Source organism: Bombina bombina, chromosome 6 (genome assembly GCF_027579735.1).
Source record: "Bombina bombina isolate aBomBom1 chromosome 6, aBomBom1.pri, whole genome shotgun sequence".
Classification (NCBI taxonomy): domain Eukaryota; kingdom Metazoa; phylum Chordata; class Amphibia; order Anura; family Bombinatoridae; genus Bombina; species Bombina bombina.
Window position 1 is genome coordinate 1,046,524,607 of NC_069504.1, and position 22,209 is coordinate 1,046,546,815.

The 22,209-nt window shown below is 40.6% G+C and overlaps 1 protein-coding gene across 1 annotated transcript in view; it reads left to right on the forward strand.

The window, feature by feature from the left end:
• The window catches only part of DDX11 (DEAD/H-box helicase 11), a 552,545-nt gene extending 536,579 nt beyond the window's left edge, over positions 1–15,966 (forward strand). The window contains exon 29 of the mRNA XM_053718816.1: positions 15,715–15,966. Within this exon, the coding sequence (XP_053574791.1) occupies positions 15,715–15,756 (42 nt within the window). The 3' untranslated portion in view covers positions 15,757–15,966. The remainder of the gene's footprint in view (positions 1–15,714) is intronic.
• The last annotated feature ends 6,243 nt before the right edge of the window (positions 15,967–22,209 follow it).

The window sequence follows — 22,209 nt, forward strand, 5'->3', positions numbered from 1 at the left end:
TAACAGTCTGGCCGCTTGTACTTAATTCAGATTCCAGGTTCATATTAAGTGTACATTTAAGGATATGTAAATTTTTAAACAAATAGAAACGTGCGCCTCTTTACAATGCACAAACTGTTAATTTTCTAATTTTTCTAAAGCTTACCTTTTACTCCCCCCATTGTTTTCTTTTTGTTCAGCATAGGAGGCGAGAAAGATAGCTATTCTTATGGTTTTGGTGTTTTACCCAAATAGCCCTCCTGGCTTTACATGCCAGGCCCTGAATGTTTTTATTACTGGCATTATTGTTTTGTTTATACGTATAAGTCATTGTTACAATGTTGTGATTTGTTTGTTACCTCTCACTTGCAAATGTATTTATGGTACGGTATCTGAACACATGATAGCAATGCTCATAATCATCCAACTCACAATATTAACCTGCTGGCTTCTAAAACCCATTCCTTTAGGATTATAACTCAAAATGTCAAGAAACACACTTTAAGAAATTACAAATAGTGCAGACACTGTACTCAACACTTTCAAAGCACAGCATCAGTCTAGTTAGCATACTACTCAGTAAACATATTCATTTTGTAGTATCACAAACTGTTAAAGATAACGAGGGTCGTTTGTCAGAATACTTCCAAATAAATAAGGACTCAGTTGACTAACCCTTTATTGTATGGGAAGCGCACAAATGTACACTCAGAGGTGAATTTATCAAATAAAAAGCCCAACTTCAAAAGATATCCAGACAGTTATACTCTAAACTAACCTCAGAATTAACTCAACTAGAATATTTAAATTAAAGCGACTCCACCAACACTACTATTCTGAACAAGATACGTAAAGTATTGGATCAATTGGATACTTATCTCGCCATAGAACACCAAAAATCATCTTTAAAATTGAAACAGAAATTTCCATCCAAAGGAGTGGAGAGTCCACGACTTCATTCATTACTATTGGGAATTCAGAACCTGGCCACCAGGAGGAGGCAAAGACACCCCAGCCAAAGGCTTAAATACCTCCCCCACTTCCTTCATCCCCCAGTCATTCTTTGCCTTTCGTCACAGGAGGATGGCAGAGGAGTGCCGGAGTTTCGGAGTAGTCTCTTATGGAGGGTAGTACTCTTCGCATTGGGACTGGAGTTTTAAGTAGTCCTGTCAGCCTCTCAGTGAGAGCCTGGGCGAAAGTTAGAGGAGATGCAGGGAGAGTCTTTCTGCGGAACCGTCCCAACTCCAACATCCCAACAGCTCCATTAGCAATCGGCATTGACGAGTTTCACTGCCTGCTTTCTGCACTCAAGTCCATGTCAGGAGCGAGGCTACTAACCTGTCACACTTGAAGGGCTGTGTTCCTGTTCCACTGCGTAGATTCTGGTAAGATAGTTTCATTTTTCTTCTGTAAAGATAAGACGAGTCCACGGATTCATCCTTTACTTGTGGGATATTATCCTTCCCTACAGGAAGTGGTAAAGAGCACCACAGCAGAGCTGTCTATATGGCTCCTCCCTTAGCTCCACCCCCCAGTAATTCTCTTTGCCTACTCTAAGTACTAGGAAGGGTAAAGTGAAACAGGTGATAAAATATTAGTTTTTAATTTCTTCAAGCAAGAGTTTATTTTAAATGGTACCGGGGTGTACTATTTACTCTCAGGCAGCAGATGGATGGAGGATGATGATCTTAGCATTTGTAACTAAGGTCCATTGCTGTTCCCACAGAGGCTGAGGAGTACAGGAAACTTCAGTGTGAGGAATGGTTTCATGCTATACAGCAATGAGGTATGTTCAGTCATATTTTTCTGGAGAGATTGTGTATTTCAGAAAGGCTGACATTATATCCAGGAGGGTAAGGGTAAGCAGTAATCCAAGAGCTAAAAGAAGGGCATTACTTAGCTTGCATATGGGGCCAGTTTCTAATATGGTTGACACTGAATGACAAATGTTTGTGAGCAAACGTTTTTTTTTGTTGATTGGGAGTGCTTAACGATTTTGTGGGCAATAAACGTTTTTGAGCAATTTTATTAGGGCACACGTGGATTAATTTTCGGGTCTTAGAACCCACATGGCTAGTTATAACCGCTCTGGTGCGGTTCTCTAAGGCTGAGGAAACATTGAGTGAGATGGGCCGGGACCTATTTTCGCGCCTCAGATGCGCAGTTAGTTTTGCCCGTAAGCAGCAAGCTCTAACTCCTGAGGGCCCTGGTGTATGTTTTGGGCCAAATCGAAGCTTTTACCCCACACTTTCAATCCCTGAGGGCAGGTAGGGCCACAGCAAGGCTGTGGCAAGGTGCTGAGAGTGTTTTTTTCCGGATCTGGGCCTATTTTCGATCCAGTTTGGAAATTAAGGGGTTAATTGTTAAAAAATTTGTGGTGCAATCTTAACTACCTATAGTGTGTCTACATACAAAATTTTGAAAAAATTGGTGCATGTTTAGGCTGTTTTGCAGAATGTGTATGTTTTTTTTTCTTTTAAAGGCACAGTACCGTTTTTTAAGATTGTTATTTTTTTCATTAAATAAAGTGTTTTCATGCTTGTTTGTAGTCATTACTAGCCTGTTCAACATGTCTGACATTGAGGAAAGTCAATGTTCAATATGTTTAGAAGCCATTGTGGAACCTCCACTTAGAATGTGTTCCTCATGCACTGAAAGGTCAATAAATTGTAAAGAACATATTTTAGCTACTAAAAGTATGTCGCAGGATGATTCTCAGTCAGAAGAGAATCAGGTTATGCCATCTAATTCTCCCCTAGTGTCACAACCGTTAACGCCCGCACAAGCGACGCCAAGTACTTCTAGTGTGTCTAATTCTTTCACCCTGCAAGATATGGCCGCAGTTATGAATACTACCCTCACAGAGGTTTTATCTAAGCTGCCTGGGTTGCAGGGGAAGTGCAGCAGGTCTGGTGTGAGAACAAACGCTGAGCCCTCTGACGCTTTATTAGCCATATCCGATGTACCCTCACAATGTTCTGAAGTGAAGGATTTGCTGGCTGAGGGAGAGATTTCTGACTTAGGAAATATGTTCCCTCAGACAGATTCTGATATGACGGCTTTTAAATTTAAACTAGAACACCTCTGCTTATTGCTCAGGGAGGTTTTAGCGACTCTGGATGATTGTGACCCTATTGTAGTTCCAGAGAAATTGTGTAAAATGGACAGATTCCTAGAGGTTCCTGCCTACACTGATGTTTTTCCGGTCCCTAAGAGGATTTCGGAAATTGTTACTAAGTAGTGGGATAGACCAGGTATTCCGTTCGCTCCCCCTCCTACTTTTAAGAAAATGTTTCCCATATCAGACACCGTACGGGACTCGTGGCAGACGGTCCCTAAGGTGGAGGGAGCTATTTCTACCCTGGCTAAGCGTACAACTATACCTATTGAGGACAGTTGTGCTTTCAAAGATCCTATGGATAAAAAATTAGAGGGTCTCCTGAAGAAAATATTTGTTCATCAAGGTTTTCTTCTCCAACCTATAGCGTGCATTGTTCCTGTAACTACTGCAGCGTCCTTTTGGTTCGAGGCTCTGGAAGGTTGAGACTCCATTAGAGGATATTCTGGATAGAATTAGGGCTCTCAAGCTAGCTAATTCTTTCATTACAGATGCCGCTTTTCAATTGGCTAAATTAGCGGCGAAGAATTCAGGTTTTGCCATTTTAGCACGTAGAGTGTTATGGCTTAAGTCCTGGTCTGCTGATGTGTCATCAAAAGCTAAGCTTTTAGCCATCCCTTTCAAGGGTAAGACCCTATTCGGGCCTGAACTGAAAGAGATCATTTCGGACATCACTGGAGGGAAAGGCCATGCCCTTCCTCAGGATAAGACGAATAAGATGAGGACCAAACAAAATAATTTTCATTCCTTTCGAAACTTCAAAGGTGGTCCCTCTTCCCCTGCCGCAAAGCAAGAGGGGAATCTGGCTCAATCCAAGTCAGTCTGGAGACCTAACCAGACTTGGAACAAGGGTAAACAGGCCAAGAAGCCCACTGCTGCCTCCAAGACAGCATGAAGGGGTAGCCCCCGATCCGGGACCGGATCTAATAGGGGGCAGACTTTCTCTCTTCGCTCAGGCTTGGGCAAGAGACGTTCAGGATTCCTGGGCTTTAGAAATAGTAACCCAGGGGTAGCTTCTAAATTTCAAAGATTCTCCCCCAAGGGGGAGATTCCATCTTTCTCAATTGTCTGTAAACCAGACAAAAAGAGAGGCGTTCTTACGCTGTGTAGAAGACCTATATTCCATGGGAGTGATCTGCCCAGTTCCGGAAACAGAACAGGGGCAAGGGTTCTACTCCAATCTGTTTGTGTTTCCCAAAAAAGAGGGAACTTTCAGACCAATTTTGGATCTCAAGATCCTAAACAAGTTCCTCAGAGTCCCATCCTTCAAGATGGAGACCATTCAGACTATTTTGCCAATGATCCAGGAGGGTCAATATATGACCATACATGCAAACAGGTGTATAATATGTATTAATACTTTCCCCTTCTGGTGAACCGCAGCCGTCCCACAGTCTCTCCCAAGGTCTGTGTGAATAGATCAGGTGTGCTAGCTGGAGGCGCTGGTTCAGCTTGTATCAGTCGTTGGTATCTTCCTTTCCTTCCTCGGTTGTATAACTCTAGGTGTAAAATAGTGGTGCTGAAATATCAGACAATACACCATACAAAGGTGAATATCTACTCACAGTGTATATTGCAGGCTCCTTCCCAATTTGAAAAGACAATATCACAGATTCAGTAAAAAAGTTTGTCTTTATTTGGCTCAACGCGAAAGCGTTTCAACGGTCCCAGCCGTCTTTCTCAAGAGCAATAAAAGTGCTTTACAAACCAAAGCACTGGTTTGTAAAGCACTTGTATTGCTCTTGAGAAAGACGGCTGGGAACGTTGAAACGCTTTCGCGTTGAGCCAAATAAAGACAAACTTTTTTACTGAATCTGTGATATTGTCTTTTCATATTGGGAAGGAGCCGGTAACCTGCAATATACACTGTGAGTAGATATTCACCGTTGTATGGTGTATTGTCTGATATTTCAGCACCACTATTTTACACCTAGAGTTATACAACCGAGGAAGGAAAGGAAGATACCAACAACTGATACAAGCTGAACCAGTGCCTCCAGCTAGCACACCTCAATATATGACCACCGTGGACTTAAAGGATGCATATCTACACATTCCTATCCACAAAGATCATCACCAGTTCCTCAGGTTTGCCTTTCTGGACAAGCATTACCAGTTTGTAGCTCTTCCCTTCGGGTTGGCCACGGCTCCCAGAATTTTCACAAAGATGCTAGGGTCCCTTCTGGCGGTTCTAAGGCCGCGGGGCATAGCTGTGGCACCTTATCTGGACGATATCTTAATCCAGGCGTCAACTTACCAACAGTGTTAATTTTGACGGCAAATTTCAATTTAGTCTTAGTTTTAGTCTTTTGACTAAAATGCCATTTTAGTTTTAGTCGTATTTTAGTCATCTGAATTGTTTTAGTTTTAGTCGACTAACTCTTCAGTTGATATTAGTCGACTAAGGGGCCTAGTTATCAAGCCCCGTCAACCTCAAATATGCTGGAATTCCGCAGCGTATTTGTGGCGAGGCTGATTCGCCTTAGTTATCAAAGGCTCGAGACCGGCAAAAGTAGAATTTTGTGACGTAAACTTCGATCCGCCGGACTCAGTCCGACACAGATCGATTCTTACGTCACTCCAGATGTTCCGCACACAAGTGCGGCACATTCTCACTACTTTTGCTAGTTATCAAAAAACTAGCAGGTACGCTCGGCACTTTTACGGCCCAGCGTACCTGGTTTTCAAAGCGCCAGCCTGGAGGCGGCGGATCCCATAGGAATCAATGGGAGTCTGACCATAGCGAAAGTACAAGTTCGCTGCTGCCAGACATCCCATTGATTTCTATGGGAACTGTCTGCACCTAACACCCTAACATGTACCCCGAGTCTAAACACCGCTAATCTGACCCCCCCTACACCGCCGCAACTAGGCGGTCCCAGCCGTCTTTCTCAAGAGCAATAAAAGTGCTTTACAAACCAAAGCACTGGTTTGTAAAGCACTTGTATTGCTCTTGAGAAAGACGGCTGGGACCGTTGAAACGCTTTCGCGTTGAGCCAAATAAAGACAAACTTTTTTACTGAATCTGTGATATTGTCTTTTCATATTGGGAAGGAGCCGGTAACCTGCAATATACACTGTGAGTAGATATTCACCGTTGTATGGTGTGTTGTCTGATATTTCAGCACCACTATTTTACACCTAGAGTTATACAACCGAGGAAGGAAAGGAAGATACCAACAACTGATACAAGCTGAACCAGTGCCTCCAGCTAGCACACCTCAATATATGACCACCGTGGACTTAAAGGATGCATATCTACACATTCCTATCCACAAAGATCATCACCAGTTCCTCAGGTTTGCCTTTCTGGACAAGCATTACCAGTTTGTAGCTCTTCCCTTCGGGTTGGCCACGGCTCCCAGAATTTTCACAAAGATGCTAGGGTCCCTTCTGGCGGTTCTAAGGCCGTGGGGCATAGCTGTGGCACCTTATCTGGACGATATCTTAATCCAGGCGTCAACTTACCAACAGTGTTAATTTTGACGGCAAATTTCAATTTAGTCTTAGTTTTAGTCTTTTGACTAAAATGCCATTTTAGTTTTAGTCGTATTTTAGTCATCTGAATTGTTTTAGTTTTAGTCGACTAACTCTTCAGTTGATATTAGTCGACTAAGGGGCCTAGTTATCAAGCCGTCAACCTCAAATACGCTGGAATTCCGCAGCGTATTTGTGGCGAGGCTGATTCGCCTTAGTTATCAAAGGCTCGAGACCGGCAAAAGTAGAATTTTGTGACGTAAACTTCGATCCGCCGGACTCAGTCCGACACAGATCGATTCTTACGTCACTCCAGATGTTCCGCACACAAGTGCGGCACATTCTCACTACTTTTGCTAGTTATCAAAAAACTAGCAGGTACGCTCGGCACTTTTACGGCCCAGCGTACCTGGTTTTCAAAGCGCCAGCCTGGAGGCGGCGGATCCCATAGGAATCAATGGGAGTCTGACCATAGCGAAAGTACAAGTTCGCTGCTGCCAGACATCCCATTGATTTCTATGGGAACTGTCTGCACCTAACACCCTAACATGTACCCCGAGTCTAAACACCACTAATCTGACCCCCCCTACACCGCCGCAACTAAATAAAGTTATTACCCCCTAAACCGCCGCTCCCGGAGCCCACCGCAAGCTACTCTATACATATTAACCCCTAAACCGCCGCTCCCGGAGCCCACCGCAACTATAATAAATGTATTAACCCCTAAACCGCCGCTCCCTGAACCCGCCGCAACCTATATTAAATGTATTAACCCCTATCCTGCCCCCCTACACCGTCGCCACCTATAATAAATTTATTAACCCCTAATCTGCCCCCCCTACACTTTCGCCACCTATAATAAATTTATTAACCCCTATCCTGCCCCCCACTACGCCGCCGCCACTGTAATAAAATTATTAACACCTAACCCTAACCCTAACGCCCCCCTAACTTAAATATTAATTAAATAAATCTAAATAAATTAACTCTTATTAACTAAATGAATCCTATTTAAAACTAAATACTTACCTTTAAAATAAACCCTAATATAGCTACAATATAAATAAGAATTATATTGTAGCTATCTTAGGATTTATATTTATTTGACAGGTAACTTTCAATTTATTTTAACCATGTACAATAACTATTAAATAGTTATTAACTATTTAATAGCTTACCTAGCTAAAATAAAGAGAAATGTACCTGTGAAATAAATCCTAACCTAAGTTACAATTACACCTAACACTACACTATACTTTAATAAATTATTCCTATTTAAAAATAAATACTTACCTGTAAAATAAACCCTAAGATAGCTACAATATAATTAATAATTATATTATAGCTATCTTAGGATTTATATTTATTTTACAGGTAACTTTGTATTTATTTTAGCTAGTTAGAATAGTTATTAAATAGTTATTAACTATTTAATAACTACCTAGCTAAAAGAAATACAAAATTACCTGTAAAATAAATCCTAACCTAAGTTACAATTAAACCTAACACTACACTATCATTAAATTAATTAAATAAACTACCTACAAATAGCTACAATTAAATACAATTACATAAACTAACTAAAGTACAAAAAATAAAAAAGCTAAGTTACAAAAAATAAAAAAATAAGTTACAAACATGTTAAAAATATTACAACAATTTTAAGCTACTTACACCTAACCTAAGCCCCCTAATAAAATAACAAACCCCCCCAAAATAAGAAAAATCCCTACCCTATTCTAAATTAAATAAATTTCAAAGCTCTTTTACCTTACGAGCCCTTAAAAGGGCCATTTGTGGGGGCATGCCCCAAAAAGTTCAGCTCTTTTGCCTGTAAAAGAAAAATACAACCCCCCCCCCCAACATTAAAACCCACCACCCACATACCCCTAATCTAACCCAAACCCCCCCTTACAAAAACCTAACACTAATCCCCTGAAGATCATCCTACCTTGATTCGTCTTCACTCAGCCGAGCCACCGATGGAACTGAAGAGGACATCCGGAGCGTAAGAAGTTAATCCTCCAAGCGGCGCTGAAGAAATCTTCCATCCGATGAAGTCATCATCCAGGCGGCGCTGAAGAGGTCTTCTATCCGGGCGAAGTCATCTTCCAAGCCGGGTCTTGAATCTTCCTTCCGCCGACGCGGAACCACCTTCTTCACCGACGGACTACGACGAATGACGGCTCCTTTAAGGGACGTCATCCAAGATGGCGTCCCCTCAATTCCGATTGGCTGATAGGATTCTATCAGCCAATCGGAATTAAGGTAGGAAAAATCTGATTGGCTGATGGAATCAGCCAATCAGATTGAGCTCGCATTCTATTGGCTGTTCCGATCAGCCAATAGAATGCGAGCTCAAGCTGATTGGATCAGCCAATCGGATTGAACTTGAATCTGATTGGCTGATTCCATCAGCCAATCAGATTTTCCTACCTTAATTCCGATTGGCTGATAGAATCCTATCAGCCAATCGGAATTGAGGGGACGCCATCTTGGATGACGTCCCTTAAAGGAGCCGTCATTCGTCGTAGTCCGTCGGTGAAGAAGGTGGTTCCGCGTCGGCGGAAGGAAGATTCAAGACCCGGCTTGGAAGATGACTTCGCCCGGATAGAAGACATCTTCAGCGCCTCTTGGAAGATGACATCGGCCGGATCAAAGACTTCTTCAGCGCCGCCTGGATGATGACTTCATCGGATGGAAGATTTCTTCAGCGCCGCTTGGAGGATTAACTTCTTCCGCTCCGGATGTCCTCTTCAGTTCTATCGGTGGCTCGGCTGAGTGAAGACGACTCAAGGTAGGATGATCTTCAGGGGATTAGTGTTAGGTTTTTGTAAGGGGGGTTTGGGTTAGATTAGGGGTATGTGGGTGGTGGGTTTTAATGTTGGGGGGGGGTTGTATTTTTCTTTTACAGGCAAAAGAGCTGAACTTTGGGGCATGCCCCCACAAATGGCCCTTTTAAGGGCTGGTAAGGTAAAAGAGCTTTGAAATTTATTTAATTTAGAATAGGGTAGGGATTTTTCTTATTTTGGGGGGTTTGTTATTTTATTAGGGGGCTTAGATTAGGTGTAAGTAGCTTAAAATTGTTGTAATATTTTTAACATGTTTGTAACTTATTTTTTTATTTTTTGTAACTTAGCTTTTTTTATTTTTTGTACTTTAGTTAGTTTATGTAATTGTATTTAATTGTAGTTATTTGTAGGTAGTTTATTTAGTTAATTTAATGATAGTGTAGTATTAGGTTTAATTGTAACTTAGGTTAGGATTTATTTTACAGGTAATTTTGTATTTCTTTTAGCTAGGTAGTTATTAAATAGTTAATAACTATTTAATAACTATTCTAACTAGCTAAAATAAATACAAAGTTACCTGTAAAATAAATATAAATCCTAAGATAGCTATAATATAATTATTAATTATATTGTAGCTATCTTAGGGTTTATTTTACAGGTAAGTATTTATTTTTAAATAGGAATAATTTATTAAAGTATAGTGTAGTGTTAGGTGTAATTGTAACTTAGGTTAGGATTTATTTCACAGGTACATTTCTCTTTATTTTAGCTAGGTAAGCTATTAAATAGTTAATAACTATTTAATAGTTATTGTACATGGTTAAAATAAATTGAAAGTTACCTGTCAAATAAATATAAATCCTAAGATAGCTAGAATATAATTATTATTTATATTGTAGCTATATTAGGGTTTATTTTAAAGGTAAGTATTTAGTTTTAAATAGGATTCATTTAGTTAATAAGAGTTAATTTATTTAGATTTATTTAATTAATATTTAAGTTAGGGGGGCGTTAGGGTTAGACTTAGGTTTAGGGGTTAATAATTTTATTACAGTGGCGGCGGCGTAGTGGGGGGCAGGATAGGGGTTAATAAATTTATTATAGGTGGCGACGGTGTGGGGGGGCAGGATAGGGGTTAATAGGTTTAATATAGGTTGCGGCGGGTTCATGGAGCGGCGGTTTAGGGGTTAAACTATTTATTTAGTTGCGGAGAGGTGCGGGATCAGCAGGATAGGGGTTAATAATTTTATAATAGAGGGCGACGGTGTAGGGGGGGCAGGATAGGGGTTACTAGGTATACTGTAGGTGGCAGCGGTGTCCGGGAGCGGCGGTTTAGGGGTTAATACATTTATAAGAGTTGCGGCAGGGTCTAGGAGCGGCGGTTTAGGGGTTAGTAACTTTAGTTGCGGGGGGCTCCGGGGGCGCCGGTATAGGGGGTAGAACAGTGCAGTTTAGTGTGAGTGCTTAGTGACAGGCTAGCAATAAAGCTGGGAAAAAGCCGAAGAGCAGCGAGATCGGATGAGTGATAACTGTCACAGTCCGCTGCTCATCGCCCCGCGGCTTTTTGACAGCTTTATTTGATAACTTAGGCGAACGTATTCAAGGTCCGCGGCGGCGAAGGTAGGCGAGCTTAGGCTGGCGTATTGGGCCGGCGAAGCCAGAAAAGTAGACGGCTTGATAACTACCCCCCTTAATCTCCAGTAGATTTTAGTTGACTAAAATCTAAGGGGTTTAGTTAAAGTGTAATGTATTATTTAAGCATTTCTCTATAATTTTCAAACTCATTATATACTCCAGGAGTAAACATAACACCTATTATTATTAATTGTATTAAGGTTTAAACATGCAGTATAGACACAGATTTAGAAATTTAATTTTGACAGCAAATTTTGATTTAGTTTTAGTCATAGTCTTTTGACTAAAATGCCATTTTTAGTTTTAGTCATAGTCTTTTGACTAAAATGCCATTTTAGTTTTAGTCGTATTTTAGTTATCAGAATTTCTTTAGTTTTATGCTCATTTTAGTCAAGTTTTAGTCGACGAAATTAACACTGCTTACCAACTAGCCAAGTCTCACACGGACATCGTGTTGGCTTTTCTAAGATCTCACGGGTGGAAGGTGAACGTAAAAAAGAGTTCACTTATCCCTCTCACAAGAGTTCCATTCCTGGGAACTCTGATAGATTCAGTGGACATGAAAAATTTTCTGACGGAGGTCAGGAAATCAAAGATTTTTTATCCATCTGCCGAGCTCTTCATTCCATTCCTCGGCCATCAGTGGCTCACTGTATGGAGGCAATCGGTTTAATGGTAGCGGCAATGGACATAGTTTTGTTTGCTCGCTTGCATCTCAGACCACTGCAACTTTGCATGCTCAAACAGTGGAATGGGGATTATGCAGATTTATCTCCTCAGATAAATCTGGACCAAGAGACCAGAAACTCTCTTCTTTGGTGGTTGTCACAGGATCATCTGTCCAAGGGAATGTGTTTCCGCAGGCCAGCGTGGGTCATAGTGACGACGGACGCCAGCCTATTGGGCTGGGGTGCAGTCTGGAATTTCCTGAAAGCACAGGGTTTGTGGACTCAGGTGGAGATTCTCCTCCCAATCTGTAAAGTCTATTTCAACTATGTAAGTGGAACGCAACTGCAGATCAATTATTGTTTTGTATCACCAGGGTTTTTGGGCTATTTAGGTGAGCATAGACCAGTAAACCTGTGGTGAATTAATATTAAGTTAGAGGTTCAATGCTGTTAGTACTATCACAACATGAATCCTTCTAAGCACAATATTTCCAATACTGTTAGACTGGCACAGTATGGAAAAAATAATGAAAAAATGATAGAAGAAAAATATGCTTCTAATTTAAAGAACTTGAGAGAACAAAAATTATTTTTTAAGCTTACATTAAAAAAACATGTAATGCAGGAGAGAGTTGGTTAATCCTTGTAAGAAGTAAGCTTGGTTTGCAAGAGATATACTTTTAACAAGTCACAGAGAATGCTTCAGTTGTCTTGTAGCTGCAACTTTGTAACTGTGTTTATTGAGAGCAACTGCTGCAGAGTAAGAGGAATTTGGCAAGATGCCCAGACTTGCAGTTGCAAAACCAAGTAACAGTTTTTATTTTGAAATAGTTAAATCCTCTTCAGTTCAAGCTTGAAACTTAAAGCTCAAAGTCTTGTTCTTAAAGCAGCATATATATTATGAAGTGAGAAAGGAGACATTGATTCCCCAGTATGAAATAGTGTGCAGAGTTATTTAGAAAACTGCAGTGCCTGTCAGCTCCAGTTAAATTAAGAGTGATGCTGTAAGTGTACAATAGCAATTCAGCAGTTAAGTTCTCAAATAGTATGCAAGGAATAAAATTAAGAGGTAACTTAGCTGTAAGTCCAAGGATGCAAACAGGATTTTTCAGGGGATGTAATCCTTGTAGAAAATAGTACAGAGTAATCCAAGCAAACAGTCCTTTGTGAAAGCAGTTGGTTTGAGAAAAACAATGCAGCTCAGAGACTGTGTGTAAGCTGTTACTCCTGCTAATGAAAATAACTAAGCACCTGTTTGCTGAGAGGTGGAGCCTTAAGTAACATGAAAGTGAGAGAACCATGTGATGAGAAGTGAGAGAAGTAAAACATGAAATGGAATCCTGACACAATCAATATTCTAGAACTGAGAGCGATATTCAATGCGCTTCAGGCATGGCCTCAGCTGACGCTGGCCAGATTCATAAGATTTCAGTCGGACAATATCACAACTGTAGCATATGTCAATCATCAGGGGGGAACAAAGAATTCTCTAGCAATGATAGAGGTTACCAAAATAATTCGATGGGCAGAGACTCAATCTTGCCATCTATCAGCAATCTATATCCCAGGAGTGGAGAACTATGAAGCAAATTTTCTAAGTCGTCAGACTTTTCATCCGGGGGAGTGGGAACTCCATCCGGAGGTGTTTGCACAATTGATTCTGCAATGGGGCACACCAGAATTGGATCTGATGGCGTCTCGTCAGAACGCCAAACTTCCTTGTTACGGGTCCAGGTCAAGGGATCCTCAGGCAGTACTGATAGATGCTCTAGCAGTACCCTGGTCGTTCAACCTGGCTTATGTGTTTCCACCATTTCCTCTCCTTCCTCGTTTGATTGCCAGAATCAAACAGGAGAGAGCTTCGGTGATTTTGATAGCACCTGCGTGGCCACGCAGGACTTGGTATGCAGACCTGGTGGACATGTCATCTCTTCCACCATGGACTCTGCCACTGAGACGGGACCTTCTGATTCAAGGTCCGTTCCAGCATCCAAATCTAGTTTCTCTGCGGCTGACTGCTTGGAGATTGAACACTTGATCTTATCCAAGCGGCGGTTCTCTGAGTCGGTCATAGATACCTTGATTCAGGCTCGAAAGCCTGTCACCAGGAAAATTTATCATAAGATATGGCGTAAATATCTTTATTGGTGCGAATCCAAAGGCTACTCATGGAGTAAGATCAGGATTCCTAGGATTTTGTCCTTTCTCCAAGAAGGATTGGAGAAGGGGCTATCAGCTAGTTCCTTAAAGGGACAGATATCTGCTTTATCAATTCTACTGCACAAACGTCTGGCAGATGTTCCAGACGTTCAGTCATTCTGTCAGGCTTTAATTAGAATCAAGCCTGTGTTTAAACCTGTTGCTCCGCCATGGAGTTTGAATTTAGTTCTTAAGGTTCTTCAAGGGGTTCCGTTTGAACCTATGCATTCCATAGATATTAAGCCTCTATCTTGGAAAGTTCTGTTTTTAGTTGCTATCTCTTCGGCTCGAAGAGTTTCTGAACTATCATCCGTTTGGCATACGAGACTGCTGGACTCTACTAGAGTGGTGGCTTCCACATGGGCTTTTAAAAATGATGCTTCTGTTTAACAGATTTGTAAGGCTGCGACTTGGTCTTCGCTTCATACCTTTTCCAAATTTTCCAAATTTGATACTTTTGCTTCTTCGGAGGCTATTTTTGGGAGAAAAGTTCTTCAAGCAGTGGTGCCTTCTGTTTAACCATCTGTCTTGTCCCTCCCGTTTATCCGTGTCCTGTAGCTTTGGTATTGTATCCCACAAGTAAAGGATGAATCCGTGGATTTGTCTTACCTTTATAGAAGAAAACTAAATTTATGCTTACCTGATAAATTGATTTCTTCTATGGTAAGACGAGTCCACGGCCCGCCCTGTCATTTTAAGACAGATTATATTTTTTTGATTTAAACTCAGTCACCTCTGCACCTTGAAGTTTCTCCTTTTTCTTCCTGTACCTTCGATCGAATGACTGGGGGGTGGAGCTAAGGGAGGAGCTATATAGACAGCTCTGCTGTAGTGCTCTTTGCCACTTCCTGTAGGGAAGGATAATATCCCACAAGTAAAGGATGAATCCGTGGACTCGTCTTACCATAGAAGAAATCAATTTATCAGGTAAGCATACATTTAGTTTTTTCCATGATTTAGATAGAGAATACAATTTGTAAAAAGTTTTCAAATTACTTTTATTATCAAATGTCATGTTATTCTTTATTGAAGAGATATCTGGATAGGTAGCGTGCACATGCCTGAAGCACTACATGACAGGAAACAGTGCTGCAGACACGTGCACATTCCTGAAATTACCTTCCTGCTTTTCAACAAAGGATACAGAAAATTAAGAAAATTGGATAATAGAAGTAAAATAGTTGTTTAAAATTGTATGTGCTATCTAAATTATGAAAGAAAAATGTCCAATTTATTTCTAGTATTTAAATGATATCTGTTGGTATTCTTTGTTAAAAAGCATACCTAGATAGGCTCAGGAGCACCTCTGGATGCAACCTACTGATTGGTAGATTCACCTATATGCCTCTTGTCATTGGCTCACTCAATGTATTCAGCTAACTCCCAGTAGTGAATTGCTGCTCTTTCAACAAAGGATCCCAAGAAAATGAAGAACAGTATTAGAATGTGTCCCCCCCATATGGAATCCTTATATCACCCATATAAAGCGCACATTACCAGGTATTTATTCAGTATTTTACTTTCATACATCTGAAGTGCGCAGAAGCATGGAATTCATGTATCTTACACACAGGGTTTATGAGAGGCTCCTCAGAAACCTTTGCCTATGGGATCCATAAAGATAAATCTAGTCCTTCACATATTACTTTCATGTTTTGTCAATCACACACTGTATGTTGCACCATCCTTTTCCTACCTTTTATAAATGCTTTGTCTGCCAACGAGGGCTACAGCACATGACATATTAATGTGTCATAGCCAAACATTCTATAGACAATGTCATACAGTAAACATTTTCAGATGAAATTAATTCTAACAGCAGATTTCTTTCTTTTTTTTCTTCTAGTTTTTCCAGCTAAAGAAGACTAATTCTGTTGCTGATTCATGATGACAAGTCAAGAAGATTTCTGCTGTGACTCCTATCTGTACTTTTGCAGTATTTTCATATTGGTATTATTTATAAAAAATAAATGGTTTCCTATATATATATTTTGTTATCACTTTAACATTAAGTTTCACTGTTTTTCTCTTCCTGTGTCATATTTAGATGCTTGGAAGGCTGTATCATACTCCATTAAAAATGTATTTACTTCCTAAACTTAAGTTTTTGTGTTGTAGCAAATTTAAAGATGACACCAAATAAGTTCATTGAACAACACTGTAATAATAATAGCTCTGATTAATCAAGGAAATTCTTGATCTCTCTGAACTATGCCCATAATTATTTTTCTTATTTGTTTTATATATACAATTGAGGTGCATGCTAAAGGGATATGATTCAGATCGAACAGGCTATTTCAGGCAACTTTCTAATTGACTCCTATTATCAATTTTTCTTTGTACTCTTGGTATCCTTCTTTGAAAAAGCAGGAATGTAAGCTTAGAAGCCAGCCAATTTTTTTAACCAAAAACGGGGCGGCTCCTAAGCTTAGATTTTGCTTTTCAAATATAGATACCAAGAGAACGAAGAAAAATTGATAATAAGAGTAAATTAGAAAGCTGCTTAAAATTGCCTGCTCTATCTGAATCATAAAAGAAACAATTTGGGTTTCATATCCCCTTAAAGGGACACTGAACCCAATTTTATTCTTTTGTGATTCAGATAGAGCATGCAATTTTTAGCAACTTTTTAATTTACTCCTATTATCAAATTTTATTCATTCTCTTGGTATCTTTATTTGAAAAGCAGAAATCTAAGCTTAGGAGCCGGCCCATTTTTGGTGAACAACCTGGGTTGTTCTTGCTCACCCACCAACAAACAAGTGCTGGTCATGGTGCTGAACAAAAAAATTGTCTGTCTCCTTAGCTTAGATGCCTTCTTTTTCAAATAAAGATAGCAAGAGAACTACAAACAATTGATAAAAGGAGTAAATTAGAAAGTTGCTTAAAATTGCATGCTCTATGTAAATCACAAAAGAAAAAATTTGGGTTCAGTGTCCCTTTAAGTAAAGAACAGATACTGTAAAAATGGAGTTGTGGATCATGCTCATAAGTTGGCAGCAAAAATATACAGAGAGGCTAAGAACATGATTCAGTTTTATACAGTAATTTAGGTATCACTTTTACCTCTAAGTTCCGATGTAAACATTTGCAGTAAAAATTAAATCACGCGACCGTCTATGCCATTACGTGATTTCAAGGCCGGGATTGGATCATGAGGGACTGCCTACATTGCTAGACACGTCCCCCAGTTCGATTCCTGATTTTGTCAAAGGGGGAGGCTGCAGGACACCTTATAAGGTAGGACGTTCCATTCCGTCCTTTGGCTTTAAAGTTCAGCGCCGTTAGGGCGGCATGGAACGCCCTAAAGGCGTGAAGGGGTTACTGAGATGCATTAAATGCATAGACATAAATAGAAAACACAATTTACTGCAGTTAACTGTGGGGTGTAGTGCATCTTAGAGATGAATGTAGGAGACATTGTGCGCTAACACACAGCTCCTGATTTACAAATGTGTTGCACAGGTTGATCATCCAGGGTTGCCATCTGCTCTGTATGGTCTGCGTTCAGCACAAAATGCAATTAAAAACTGAAAGAGATTACGCTGGAGATAACTGTGCAGAGCACTTAAAGTGACAGTCTACTTGAATGTTTGTATTGTATAAAAAGATAGATAATCCCATTATTACACCTTTCCCCTGTTTTGTATAACCAACATGGTTATATTAATACATTTTTTACATCTGTGATTGCCTTGTATTTTAATCCTCTGCAGACTGCCCCTTATCTCAGTTCTTTTGATAGACAGCATTTTAACTAATCAGTGCTCACTCACAAATAACTCCCCAAGAGTGGGAACAATGTTATCTATATGACACACATGAACTAGCCCTGCCCAAACTGTAAACAAATGTTAAAGTGCACTGAGATAAGAGGCTGCCTTTAGTGGCTTAGAAATTAGGTTATGAACTTACTAAGGTTTAGCTTTCAACAACGTATACCAAGACAACAAAGCAAATTTGATTATACATTGAAAAGTTTAATTTTGACTTGACTGTCCCTTTAAGTCAGTCATTGTTGGGAGTCATCTTGATATCCAAAGAATGATGCTCTCATCAACAGTGATTGTTATCGCTGAGTGAAGAGATAGGTAGCACAATTAGTAGAACCTCTCAGGAGAGAGGGGGATTAGGTTTAGGGTTAACCAATGCACGAGTGCTATACAGTATTCTGTAACAGCTAGACAGACATCATCCTACAAACAAAAAATAATAGGCTATTTCAGTGCAAGATTGGTTTAGTATACCAGTACTGAGGTCCTTCTAGGGTTGCCATATTGCCACTTTAAGGTGGAACATATGAAAAATACATATATCTGGGTTCTTATAATGGAACATTATCCAAACATTTCTTTAAACAGCCCCTGACATGTATTTCTCCAACATTGGTGTGTCCGGTCCACGGCGTCATCCTTACTTGTGGGGATATTCTCTTCCCCAACAGGAAATGGCAAAGAGTCCCAGCAAAGCTGGTCACATGATCCCTCCTAGGCTCCGCCCACCCCAGTCATTCTCTTTGCCGTTGTACAGGCAACATCTCCAAGGAGATGGTTAAGAGTTTTTTTGGTGTTTAAATGTAGTTTTATTCTTCTATCAAGTGTTTGTTATTTTAAAATAGTGCTGGTATGTACTATTTACTCTGAAACAGAAAAGGATGAAGATTTCTGTTTGTAAGAGGAAGATGATTTTAGCAGACAGTTACTAAAATCGATTGCTGTTTCCACACAGGACTGTTGAGATGAAGTAACTTCAGTTGGGGGAAACAGTTAGCAGACTTTTCTGCTTAAGGTATGACTGGCCATATTTCTAACAAGACCATGTAATGCTGGAAGGCTGTCATTTCCCCTCATGGGGACCGGTAAGCCATTTTCTTAGTTTAACATAAAAGAATAAAGGGCTTCAAAAAGGGCTTAAAAACTGGTAGACATTTTTCTGGGCTAAAACGATTGCTTTAATAGGCATATTATACAGATTCTAACTAATTATTGGTGTTATAATCTTGGGGAAACGTTTAGGAAAATGGCAGGCACTGTGTTGGACACCTTTTTCAGATGGGGGCCTTTCTAGTTATAGACAGAGCCTCATTTTCGCGCCACTAATGCGCAGTTGTTTTTGGAGAGCAAGGCATGCAGATGCATGTGTGAGGAGCTAGAATCACTGAAAAAGCTTATAGAAGGCATCATTTGGTATCGTATTCCCCTATGGCTTGGTTGGGTCTCAGCAAAGCATATAGCTGGGACTGTATAGGGGTTAAATGTAAAAACGGCTCCGGTTCCGTTATTTTAAGGGTTAAAGCTCTGAAATTTTTCACATATTCAGTAATAAAGTGTTTTCAGTTTGAAATTTAAAGTGACAGTAACGGTTTTATTTTAAAACGTTTTTTGTGCTTTGTTGACAAGTTTAAGCCTGTTTAACATGTCTGTACCATCAAATAAGCTATGTTCTATATGTATGAAAGCCAATGTGTCTCCCCATTTAAATTTATGTGATAATTGTGCCATAGTGTCCAAACAAAGTAAGGACAGTAATGCCACAGATAATGATATTGCCCAAGATGATTCCTCAAATGAGGGGAGTAAACATGATACTACATCATCCTCTACTGTGTCTACACCAGTTATGCCCACACAGGAGGCCCCTAGTACATCTAGTGCGCCAATACTTATTACCATGCAACAATTAACGGCTGTAATGGATAACTCTATAGCAAATCTCTTATCCAAAATGCCTACTTATCAGAGAAAGCGCGATTGCTCTGTTTTAAACACTGAAGAGCAAGAGGACGCTGATGATAATTGTTCTGTCATACCCTCACACCAATCTGAAGGGGCCATGAGGGAGGTTTTGTCTGAGGGAGAAATTTCAGATTCAGGAAAGATTTCTCATCAAGCTGAACCTGATGTTGTGACATTTAAATTTAAATTAGAACATCTCCGCGCACTGCTTAAGGAGGTATTATCTACTCTGGATGATTGTGACAATTTGGTCATTCCAGAGAAGTTATGTAAGATGGACAAGTTCCTAGAGGTTTCGGTGCCCCCCGACGCTTTTCCTATACCCAAGCGGGTGGCGGACATAGTAAATAAAGAGTGGGAAAGGCCCGGCATACTTTTTGTCCCCCCCCCTATATTTAAGAAATTATTTCCTATAGTCGACCCCAGAAAGGACTTATGGCAGACAGTCCCCAAGGTCGAGGGGACGGTTTCTACTCTAAACAAACGCACTACTATTCCTATAGAAGATAGTTGTGCTTTCAAAGATCCTATGGATAAAAAATTAGAGGGTTTGCTTAAAAAGATTTTTGTTCAGCAAGGTTACCTTCTACAACCAATTTCATGCATTGTTCCTGTCACTACGGCAGCGTGTTTCTGGTTCGAGGAACTAGAAAAGTCGCTCAATAAAGAATCTTCGTATGAGGAGGTTATGGACAGAGTTCAAGCACTTAAATTGGCTAACTCTTTTATTTTAGATGCCGCTTTGCAATTAGCTAGATTAGCGGCGAAAAATTCAGGGTTTGCTATCGTGGCGCGCAGAGCGCTTTGGCTAAAGTCTTGGTCAGCGGATGTGTCTTCCAAGACAAAATTGCTTAACATTCCTTTCAAGGGTAAAACATTATTTGGACCTGATTTGAAAGAGATTATTTCAGACATCACTGGGGGAAAGGGCCACGCCCTCCCACAGGATAGGTCTTTTAAGGCTAAAAATAAGCCTAATTTTCGTCCCTTTCGCAGAAACGGACCAGCCTCTAATTCTACATCCTCTAAGCAAGAGGGTAATACTTCACAACCCAAACCAGCCTGGAGACCAATGCAAGGCTGGAACAAGGGTAAGCAGGCCAAGAAGCCTACCACTGCTACCAAAACAGCATGAAGGGATAGCCCCCGATCCGGGACCGGATCTGGTGGGGGACAGACTTTCTCTCTTTGCTCAGGCTTGGGCAAGAGATGTTCAGGATCCTTGGGCGCTAGAAATAGTTTCTCAAGGTTATCTCCTGGAATTCAAGGAACTACCCCCAAGGGGAAGGTTCCACAGGTCTCAATTATCTTCAAACCAAATAAAAAGACAGGCATTCTTACATTGTGTAGAAGACCTGTTAAAGATGGGAGTGATTCATCCAGTTCCAATAAGAGAACAAGGGATGGGTTTTTATTCCAACCTGTTCATAGTTCCCAAAAAAGAGGGAACATTCAGACCAATTTTGGATCTCAAGATCCTAAACAAATTTCTCAGGGTACCATCGTTCAAAATGGAAACTATTCGAACGATTCTACCTACTATCCAGGAAAATCAATTTATGACTACCGTGGATTTAAAGGATGCGTACCTACATATTCCTATCCGCAAGGAACATCATCAGTTCCTAAGGTTCGCTCTTCTGGACAAGCATTACCAGTTTGTGGCACTTCCATTCGGATTAGCCACTGCTCCAAGGATTTTCACAAAGGTACTAGGGTCCCTTCTAGCGGTTCTAAGACCAAGGGGCATTGCAGTAGTACCTTACTTGGACGACATCCTGATTCAAGCGTCGTCTCTGTCAAAAGCAAAGGCTCATACGGACATCGTCCTAGCCTTTCTCAGATCTCACGGATGGAAGGTGAACAAAGAAAAAAGTTCTCTGTCCCCATCAACAAGAGTTCCCTTCTTGGGAACAATAATAGATTCCTTAGAAATGAGGATTTTTCTGACAGAGGTCAGAAAATCAAAAATTCTAAGCTCTTGTCAAGTACTTCATTCTGTTCTTCGTCCTTCCATAGCGCAGTGCATGGAAGTAATAGGATTGATGGTTGCAACAATGGACATAGTTCCTTTTGCACGAATTCATCTAAGACCATTACAACTGTGCATGCTCAGGCAGTGGAATGGGGATTATACAGACTTGTCTCCGACGATTCAAGTAGATCAAAAGACCAGAGATTCACTCCGTTGGTGGCTGACCCTGGACAATCTGTCACAGGGAATGAGCTTCCGCAGACCAGAGTGGGTCATTGTCACGACCGACGCCAGCCTGGTGGGCTGGGGTGCGGTCTGGGAACCCCTGAAAGCTCAGGGTCTATGGTCTCGGGAAGAATCTCTTCTCCCGATAAACATTCTGGAACTGAGAGCGATATTCAATGCTCTCAAAAGCTTGGCCTCAACTAGCAAAGGCCAAATTCATAAGGTTTCAATCAGACAACATGACGACTGTTGCATATATCAATCATCAGGGGGGAACAAGGAGTTCCCTGGCGATGGAAGAAGTGACCAAAATAATTCAATGGGCGGAGGATCACTCCTGCCACTTGTCTGCGATCCACATCCCAGGAGTGGAAAATTGGGAAGCGGATTTTCTGAGTCGTCAGAC